Genomic DNA, 10,000 nt, shown 5'->3' with positions numbered 1-10,000 from the left:
GAGAGAGAGGTAAAGAGAGAGAGGTAAAGAGAGAGAGGTAAAGAGAGAGCTCAAGAGAGAGAGGTAAGAGAGAGGTAAGAGGGAGGGAAAGAGAGAGGTAAGAGAGAGAGGGGTAAAGAGAGAGGGGTAAAGAGAGAGGTAAAGAGAGAGGTAAAGAGAGAGGTAAAGAGAGAGAGGTAAAGAGAGAGAGGTAAAGAGAGAGAAAGGTAAAGAGAGAGAAAGGTAAAGAGAGAGAAAGGTAAAGAGAGACAGGTAAAGAGAGAGAGGTAAAGAGAGAGAGAGAGGTAAAGAGAGAGAGAGGTAAAGAGAGAGAGGTAAAGAGAGAGAGGTAAAGAGAGAGAGGTAAAGAGAGAGAGGTAAAGAGAGAGAGGTAAAGAGAGAGCTAAAGAGAGAGCTAAAGAGAGAGAGGTAAGAGAGAGGTAAGAGGGAGGTAGAGAGAGAGCTAAAGAGAGAGAGGTAAGAGAGAGGTAAGAGGGAGGTAAAGAGAGAGGTAAAAGAGAGGCAGAGCCAGAGACAGAGACAGAGACAGGCCGAGATGAAAGACCGCCCCTTGATGTTCACAGACGAGTGAAATTTTCAGAACAAGTGAATTCCCTATCGTAATCATTAAAGTACAGTTTCTGTTTTTTTTAATTAGAGGAAAATTAACTCATGGTATCAAAAGGTCCTGTACTTGACTACGTCAATATAGGAATAATTTTACAGCACGATTCCCATCCACCTTGCCTTGTTTGACAGTTTGAGACATGCAGTGTTCAAACAGTTAGAAAAGTAAGTTTTTAGATTTCGAGGAGATATGTTCCATTGACAGAAAAGACAGCCGTTATGATTTTTACCCTCTCACCAAAAAACATTCCCAACTCGATTAAAAATAAATAAATTAAATAAATCGACTCAATTAAAAATAAAAGAAATAATTAAATAAATAATCACAAATATATATATGTATATATATATACATATATATATATATATATATATATATATATATATATATATATTTTTATATATATTTTTTTGCGACATTGACGCATGCGAGCTGAAGCCCTACATTCGTGATCCCTCGTCAATTCAATTTTGACTATAAATTTATTCTGCCAAATTATCTCGAGACTCAAGCAGGGGCTGCTTGCAGCCTATGTTGATCTCTGTAAAGCGTTCGATTCAGTGAATTGGGATGCCCTCTGGAGGATTCTTGGTCTTCGTGGGGTGCCACCAAAACTGGTCGATCTGATGTCTGAACTCTACTCTGGTACTGAGAGTGCTGTGAAGTGTGGTGGTACCATCTCTGACTTATTTCCAGTTGTTACTGGAGTTCGTCAGGGGTGTGAACTGGCCCCCACACTTTTCAGAACTTGTATGTACTGGATTTTAGGGAGGATGTCGGAGAGATCAAACTACGGTGCATCGTTTGGGAATGTCAAGATCTCAGACCTTGATTTTGCAGATGATGCAGTCATCTTTGCGGAGACTTTAGATATCCTTTTGGGGGCCCTCGAGGTGCTGAATGAGGAGTCGGAGCCGCTGGGATTACGGGATTCTTGGGTCAAAACTAAGATCCAGGCTTTCGCTGACATCATGGATGCTGCTGTCCTGTCTGTGTCTGTTTGTGGTGAGGATGTTGAGGTCGTGGAGAGATTCACTTACCTTGGCAGTGATATTCATGTCTCTGTTGGCTGTGAGTCAGAGGTCAATAGACGTCTGGTTCGGGCCTGGGGAGTCATGGATTCACTGGATGATGGGGTGTGGCACTGCCGGTACCTGTGCGGGAGGACGAAAGTCCGAGTCTTCAGGTCCTTGGTACTTCCAGTCTTGCTCTATGGATGCGAGACTTGGACTCTGACCAAAGATCTGAGACGGAGACTTAATTCCTTTGGTACTGGGTCTCTTCAGAGCATCCTTGGCTATCGCTGGTCGGATTTTGTGTCCAACGAGCGGTTGCTGAGAGAGACTCGGATGAGATTTGTTACCTGCATAGACAGTGAGCGTCAGTTGCGGCTGTATGGACATGTGGCTCGTTTTCCTGACGCTGATCCTGTTCACCAGATTCTCTCAGAGGGGGAGTCTCGTGAGTGGAGGAGGCCAGTGGGCTGACCACATGCCTCATGGTTACAGCAGGTTGACCATCATCTCAAGGAGATGGGGATGGGCCTGGCATCTGCCTGGGGGATGGCCAGACGGAGGCCCCTGGAGTACCGGCGGAAAGTGGACGCAGCGATGCGCTGTTCTGGCACATGCTCCCATACCTGACCTGACCTATAAATTTATTCTGACACACACCTTAAGCTAAATTACACCTTGACCAATGAACGACACAAAAAGTAAAACATTTCTCCAAATTAGATGATTCAATGATGTAACTGCAACAGTTGTTCAAAAACAATTCAGCTTCGAATGCTCGCAACTTCCAGTTTTGTATCTCACCTGGCACTTCGGGTAAGACAGAGGTGCACTGCTTTGATTTGTTATTGTATTATGGAGGAGTATTTCCCCTCGCAAAGATCCCGAAGCAACATAGCTGTCATTCTCGTTGTACGACACACAAGTCACTGCATCCTTGTGATCCTGAAAAGCAATGAACAAATACCTGCCCATCACGTGTCAATGATGGACATAAATACATGCAGCATCGACACTGAACTCAAACAAAAAATAACTACAACGGCGCATGGTAGAACACAAACCTCTACCGGGCTGAATAGCTTACATTTTGCATCCCATTTATAAGATGAAGTTGGATCAGGGCCTAAACCAAAATCTAATCAGCTTGTTCTTGTCAATATCATGCCATATACTTTGGCTTGCAAAAGTATTTACACCCCTCAACCCCTCCAAAGCTTTCACAGTTTGATGCCACCTGAGCTTATCTTGTGATGCTTTCAAATACAACTTAATAATATATAGTCTTCATGTGGGTAAATGCAAAGGTGATAAAGCTAAAAATGCAGATAAAAATATGAATAAGTTAGATTAACAGTGAAAAATCAGATGATTCGCAGTTGAATAAGTATTCAAACCCTTTGCCTAATTCACCCTAAATCTATACAGACTCAAATTACAGTTGAAATGTTACACAATAAGTGTAATATGTTTCACCTGTACATAATCAGTGGTTTAACTTAAAAAAATCTCCCTGACTTATGTAAGGAGGTTTAAGGTGTAACTCACTTGGTCAACCAAAAGGTAAACATGAAGACCAAGGAGCTTTCCAAAGAAGTCAGACATAAAGTGGTGGAGAAGCACCGTTCAGGAGAGGGTTATAAGACAATTTCAAAGTCACTCATTATCCCTTTGATTATGGTGAAATCCATCAGTAAGAAGTGGAATATGCATCATACCACCCAGACTCTACCCAGATTAGGTTGCTCATCCAAACTCAGCATCTGGGCTAGCAGGAAACTGGTTTGAGATCTCACTGTAAATCCAACGACTTTGAAAGATCTGCAAGGCTCTATATCTGAGATTGGGATCAGTATTCATCAATCAACAATATCCTGTTCCCTTCACAAAGCTGGCCTCTATGGACAGGTGCTAAGAAAGAAGCCATTATTGAAAGACTCATCTGAAAGCTCATATGGAGTTTACGAAAAAGCATCTTAATGATAATGCAGGTATAAAATGACCGTTTTTACAGCCATTTTTCCCTGCTGTGCAGGGGTTTGGCTTTTTCTTGAGGCAATGTTTTTATGGCCGGATGCCCTTCCTGACGCCAACCCTGGTCGCCTCTTACGACACACAGGGATATGGTACACCTATTCTAACCAGGGCATACACCGGGACCAGTACACTGGCACTCATTTCGCCGACCTCGGAAGGATGACAGGCTGATTCAACCCCCTGGTGTTAATTCAGCAGCCAACGGGGCTTGAACTCAGGACTCTGGGATCCCAAGCCACCATCCTAACCACTAAGCCAACACCAGGCTTGATAATGCAGGTATGTGGAGAAATATTTTGTGGTCAGACGAGACAAAAATTGAACTCTTTGGTATTAATTCAAAGCGTTATGTCTGATGCAAGCCTAACACTGCACATCACCAAGTCAACACCATCCTGACAGTCAAGCATGGTGGTAGCAACATCATGTTATGGGGCTGCTTTTCATCAGCAGGGACCGGGTAGCTTGTCAGGATAGAAGGGACAATGGACGGTGCAAAGTACAGGAGAATCCTTGATGAAACCTGCTTGAGTCAGCCATGAATCTGAAACTGGGTAGGAGATTCACATTTCAACAGGACAGCAATCCGATGTACAAAGCTAAAGCCACATTGGAGTGGCTGAATCGGGTCATTCCATGTCAAATCATCAAAGAATCTGCCGCCATCTCTCAGATTTTTGTAAAACTTTTGGAACCAATTGGGACCAATGAAAAAGGGCAAGAACTCAAATATTTTTGCTAACAGCCTCTTAATTAGTGAGATACAGACTAACGAACTTTGGACTAATTAGCACGATGTTGCGAATTCAAATGGCCATATCTCTAAAAGTATAACACCGAGAGAGCTGGTTTTGGTGTCATTTTAAAGGTATTTTCATGCCCTATGAATTTGTCTGGGCAACATTTTCTTACCTCCAACCACAAAAAAGTTATCACAAAATATAAACTTCAATCATGAATCCCCAAAAAACGTATCCTTCAAATTTCCTCAAATTCATCCCAAAGGTACCTTATGATGTCAAGAAGCTTCCACATAAGTTTTGTGATGGGCACTCCAATAGTTTCTGAGATATGAGCAATAATGTACATGTACGTATGGCATATAGGTTCGAAAATCAGCATTTGTAATGTATTATACAATCATTCTAACCTAGCCATGACAGGGAACACAGGGAACGACCATCAATTGCTTTGAAGTATCATATACTTTCATTTTCAACTGGGCCTGAGGGGAAGAAACAAGTGCTGCTGTTGCTGCATTGAAGAGGAAATTGAAAGCCTAAGTCAGGTTAGTGAACACTGTGTACTTGAACTCACTTATTATTTTTTTCAAAATGGCCGCCATTGCGGCCATATTGGATTTTGGACCAAGTCCAAAATTTAATGGCATGATCCTTGGACCATACCTACCCACCCCCCCCCCCCACCAAGTTTCGTCAAAATCCGTCGAGGAGTTTTTTCTGTAATACTGTTCACAAACAAACAAACAAGCAGAAAGGGGTGAAAACATAACCTCCACCCACCTTCGGTGATTGAGGTAACAAGCATCTGCCTCAATTATACCAAACAGAAAAAAAACATTCCAAAGCAAAATATAATCTCACATCGAATGATTTCTGGAGCTTCTTGCTCTTGCAATCCCAGATGTTGATCGCTGCATCCTTTCCACCACTCACAATACAACTGCCACTCAAATTTGTCGCCACACACGTCTGCCCTTTCTGGGGAAAGATTCAACACAAATGGAATCTCAAAAGTCTCCAAAAATGTCAAAACAGATGCAAAAGAAAACGAATACAATTTGCATGTGTGGCAATTAAAAAGATTCGTCTCAAACTTTTGTGACCTGTTCAGCGAGCTCCACAAGTGTCACAGCAGCAGGCTCAAAGCTTGAGAGCACAATCTTATTTCCACTCTCTGCTGCACTCGCCAAAATTGAATGACAGCGTTAAGCATAAAACACAATGCAAGGAACGTGGCAAAAACTGGATTTGTACATTTTCACCATAGCATGCAATGCACTCGAGGAATGAGGAAAATCAGGAGAAGTCTTTCTGCGCATTTGCCACGCAACCTGATGCGAAGCCGTTTTGCACCTCTTTTCATGACAGCATCATTGCAGTTGCCAAATGAAGTGCAGATTCAAAATAAAACAACTAAAGAAAGGATATTTGATGAATTGTTGAGCCAACACAATGAAGTCACTCCTTGCCCTGGACCATGTGGGTTCATTTGGCTTTGCAAGGTAAGGTTGGGACAATCCCACACCTTGATGTCCTCACCACACGAGGCCAGAAGCACAGATTCTGGCATGGTTGTCAGCAATCCAAAAACTAAGGAGAGACAGGAATCAAAACCAAAGCGATCAATTGTCACGCATGCTCGATAAGACAGAAAATACAAACGACACCAGTAAAAAAATTAATCCTCGTTTTTGGATACAAATCTAAGACTCGTGGAAGAATCAGAAAACAGAGCGCATCATGACACAGTAGGAAGAACAGAAGAGAGAGGGGAGGGGGTAGGACACCAAACAGCAGGGCCCAAGGGAAAAATATAGTTTGGAAGATTGACAAACAAGGGATGTGGGTAAGAATGAGGGGTAGGGGAAGAAACAGGGGGTTGGGGGGGGGCAATTAAGAATTGTACAATGTAAATCATGAATATTGACAATGCTTTAATTCCTTGAACTCGAGTGGAATTTTAACAAAAACAAGGATCTGATATTCTAGGTCTCCCACATTTTGGGTGGGAGGAAGAACAGATACCTGCAGTATGAAAAAGCTAAATCTTGAACGTTTTTTTTTGAAATCTCATGTTCACAAGCAAAGTTACCGAGATGGTTGCCATGGCACCAAAATTCAGACAATTACCACTGAGATCAATAATGTCAGGAAGATCTCTGCAATATGAAAGCTAAATGTCCAAGGTTTTTTTTTTTTTTGAAATGTCGTGTATACAAAAGTACGTGGACAGATGAGATTGGTGGATCGGATGGTCGGTCAAGCTCAATTTAATTTCCCCCATCTCCGACCTCGTCATCGAGGCGGAGGACAACAAGCACGAGGAGATATCAAATTATTAATCCTGTATTTCAATATCATACGAATATTAGAATAGAAGTGGTGGTGAAACGGCATTTTCTTAAGCAGCACAATATGCAAAAAAGATCAAAACGAAGCATAAGGTTCTGACAATGGAGATGGGCATCATGGTTCGATAAATGCGTTCACCAACATTCGATTATCACTCAGTCAATGCTGTTGTATGAACAAAGCACAATGTGATGCATTCACCTGAACTGCCAGTGCGTTTTTAACAACCGCAATGAATCGCACCATCTTACGAGGTGAGCCGTGAGGAAAGTTTTGCCTCAAGTCTTTCAAGAACAAGCTGGCCATGCTTGACAGTCAACTGAACAGGATTTGTGTAGAAATGTGGAATTTGTTCAGGATGCCAGCAAGAACTCTCCAACTCTTCACAAAATAGAAATAAATAAATAAATTACACACTGCGGCATCTTCGACATTCAAGAATGCTAGTGTGTAGGACGTCCAGCTTAATGGCGCTCCGAGGGGTGGCGCATATTATGATGAAGCACCCTGCTTATATATATATATGAGGCACGAGATCCGAGTTTAACGTCGGGTCAGAAACAAAATGAGACTAAACAGCTCAAAGACGAGCGCTCTACGTCTGTGCCATCCTGTCGGATCCGGAATAGCCGTTCATCATTCGCCCAATTAAATTACATCAAGCAATTGTTCCTCTGCAGAGATTGCAAAAATCAAATCAGAATGTGCAGGAAACCGGCCGTGGAGGTCAAAGAAAGCAATTCCAAGAAGTTAAAGTGAATCTCTGATGCAAAATGGAAGGAATTCTTTCTTTAAACAATTCAAATCTGCACAAATGACGTACAAATTGCTTGTTGGTCGTTAGTTCGGGATGCAAAGGGTTGGGAACTCAATTTGAAGTTCTGCAGCGAGATAGAAAAAGTACTTTAAGCAGTTGCCAAGAAGGAAAATCCATTTAAAAGTTCAAGAGGAGTTAAAATTGAGGTGCAACAAAAATAAATAAATAACAAGTCGAGGGAAATGGCTGAGACGCCACAAAGTGGATTCCGTTTTGAGCAATTACCAAGAGACCGATAAAACAGTCACCTGGGAAACTTTCCGAATGGAATCCTTCACTTTAGGGAAAACAAAACAAAAATGGCCTCGTCGCACCAGTCTCAATGGAAATAAGTATAAAATGAGCAAAGAGCGTCCACAATTCCACCGGAGCGAGGAGATAAGGCTACAAAGGTAGTTCAGAGGACCAAACTTGAACCCAAACCGTGAAACATCTGTCCGGGGAACATTCAAACGCCTGTCCGGGGACAGTCAAACGTCTGTCCGGGGAATATTCAAACGCCTGTCTGGGGAACAGTCAAACGCCTGTCCGGGGAACAGTCAAACGTCTGTCCGGGGAACATTCAAACGCCTGTCCGGGGAACAGTCAAACGTCTGTCCGGGGAACATTCAAACGCCTGTCCGGTGAACAGTCAAACGTCTGTCCGGTGAACAGTCAAACGCCTGTCTGGTGAACAGTCAAACGTCTGTCCGGGGAACAGTCAAACGCCTGTCCGGTGAACATTCAAACGCCTCTCCGGGGAACAGTCAAACGTCTGTCTGGGGAACAGTCAAACGCATGTCCGGTGAACATTCAAACGCCTGTCCGGTGAACAGTCAAACGCCTGTCCGGTGAACATTCAAGCGCTTGTCCGGGGAACAGTTAAACGTCTGTCCGGGGAACATTCAAACGTCTGTCCGGGGAACATTCAAACGTCCGGTGAACAGTCAAACGCCTGTCCGGTGAACAGTCAAACGCCTGTCCGATGAAGAGTCAAACGTCTGTCCGGGGAACATTCAAACGTCTGTCCGGGGAACAATCAAACGTCTGTCCGGAGAACAGTTAAACATCCGGTGAACATTCAAACGCCTGTCTGGGGAACAGTTAAACATCCGGTGAACATTCAAACGCCTGTCCGGGGAACAGTTAAACGTCTGGTGAACATTCAAACGCCTGTCCGGTGAACAGTCAAACACCTGTCCGGTGAAGAGTCAAACGTCTGTCGGGGGAACAATCAAACGTCCGGTGAACAGTCAAACGCCTGTCCAGGGAACAGTTAAACGTCCGGTGAACATGCAAACGCCTGTCCGGTGAACAGCCAAACGCCTGTCAGGTGAACATTCAAACGCCTGTCCGGGGAACAGTTAAACATCAGGTGAACAGTCAAACGCCTGTCCGGTGAACAGTCAAACGTCTGTCCGGTGAACAGTCAAACGTCTGTCCGGTGAACAGTCAAACGTCTGTCCGGGGAACAGTCAAACGCCTGTCCGGTGAACAGTCAAACGTCTGTCCGGTGAACAGTCAAACGCCTGTCCGGTGAACATTCAAGCGCTTGTCCGGGGAACAGTTAAACGTCTGTCCGGGGAACATTCAAACGTCTGTCCGGGGAACATTCAAACGTCCGGTGAACAGTCAAACGCCTGTCCGGTGAACAGTCAAACGCCTGTCCGATGAAGAGTCAAACGTCTGTCCGGGGAACAATCAAACGTCTGTCCGGAGAACAGTTAAACATCCGGTGAACATTCAAACGCCTGTCTGGGGAACAGTTAAACATCCGGTGAACATTCAAACGCCTGTCCGGGGAACAGTTAAACGTCCGGTGAACATTCAAACGCCTGTCCGGTGAACAGTCAAACACCTGTCCGGTGAAGAGTCAAACGTCTGTCGGGGGAACAATCAAACGTCCGGTGAACAGTCAAACGCCTGTCCAGGGAACAGTTAAACGTCCGGTGAACATGCAAACGCCTGTCCGGTGAACAGCCAAACGCCTGTCAGGTGAACATTCAAACGCCTGTCCGGGGAACAGTTAAACATCAGGTGAACAGTCAAACGCCTGTCCGGTGAACAGTCAAACGTCTGTCCGGTGAACAGTCAAACGTCTGTCCGGTGAACAGTCAAACGTCTGTCCGGGGAACAGTCAAACGCCTGTCCGGTGAACAGTCAAACGTCTGTCCGGTGAACAGTCAAACGTCTGTCTGGTGAACAGTCAAACGTCTGTCCGGTGAACAGTCAAACGCCTGTCCGGTGAACATTCAAGCGCTTGTCCGGGGAACAGTTAAACGTCTGTCCGGGGAACATTCAAACGTCTGTCCGGGGAACATTCAAACGTCCGGTGAACAGTCAAACGCCTGTCCGGTGAACAGTCAAACGCCTGTCCGATGAAGAGTCAAACGTCTGTCCGGGGAACAATCAAACGTCTGTCCGGAGAACAGTTAAACATCCGGTGAACATT

The 10,000-nt window shown here is 44.3% G+C and overlaps 1 protein-coding gene across 4 annotated transcripts in view; it reads right to left on the bottom strand.

Annotated features, from left to right (window-relative positions):
• Positions 1 to 10,000, bottom strand: part of NEDD1 (NEDD1 gamma-tubulin ring complex targeting factor) — an 85,656-nt gene that overhangs the window by 70,394 nt on the left and 5,262 nt on the right. For 3 of the 4 annotated variants that reach the window (XM_085870252.1, XM_085870250.1, XM_085870253.1), the window contains exons 2-5: positions 5,833 to 5,990; positions 5,504 to 5,596; positions 5,262 to 5,378; positions 2,425 to 2,565 (exon numbers count right to left, since the gene is read on the bottom strand). In XM_085870252.1, coding sequence (XP_085726378.1) covers positions 2,425 to 2,565; positions 5,262 to 5,378; positions 5,504 to 5,596; positions 5,833 to 5,970 — 489 coding nt within the window. In that variant the 5' untranslated portion in view covers positions 5,971 to 5,990. Of the gene's footprint in view, positions 1 to 2,424; positions 2,566 to 5,261; positions 5,379 to 5,503; positions 5,597 to 5,832; positions 5,991 to 6,953; positions 7,134 to 10,000 lie in introns of all 4 variants that reach the window. The other variant, XM_085870251.1, reaches the window with a different exon arrangement.

Source organism: Eptatretus burgeri, chromosome 2, assembly GCF_056783735.1.
Source record: "Eptatretus burgeri isolate ZD-2024b chromosome 2, Ebu_testis_v1, whole genome shotgun sequence".
NCBI classification, from domain to species: Eukaryota; Metazoa; Chordata; class Myxini; order Myxiniformes; family Myxinidae; genus Eptatretus; species Eptatretus burgeri.
Note: the sequence above shows the minus strand (reverse complement) of the source record. Positions and strands in the feature narration are given on the sequence as shown.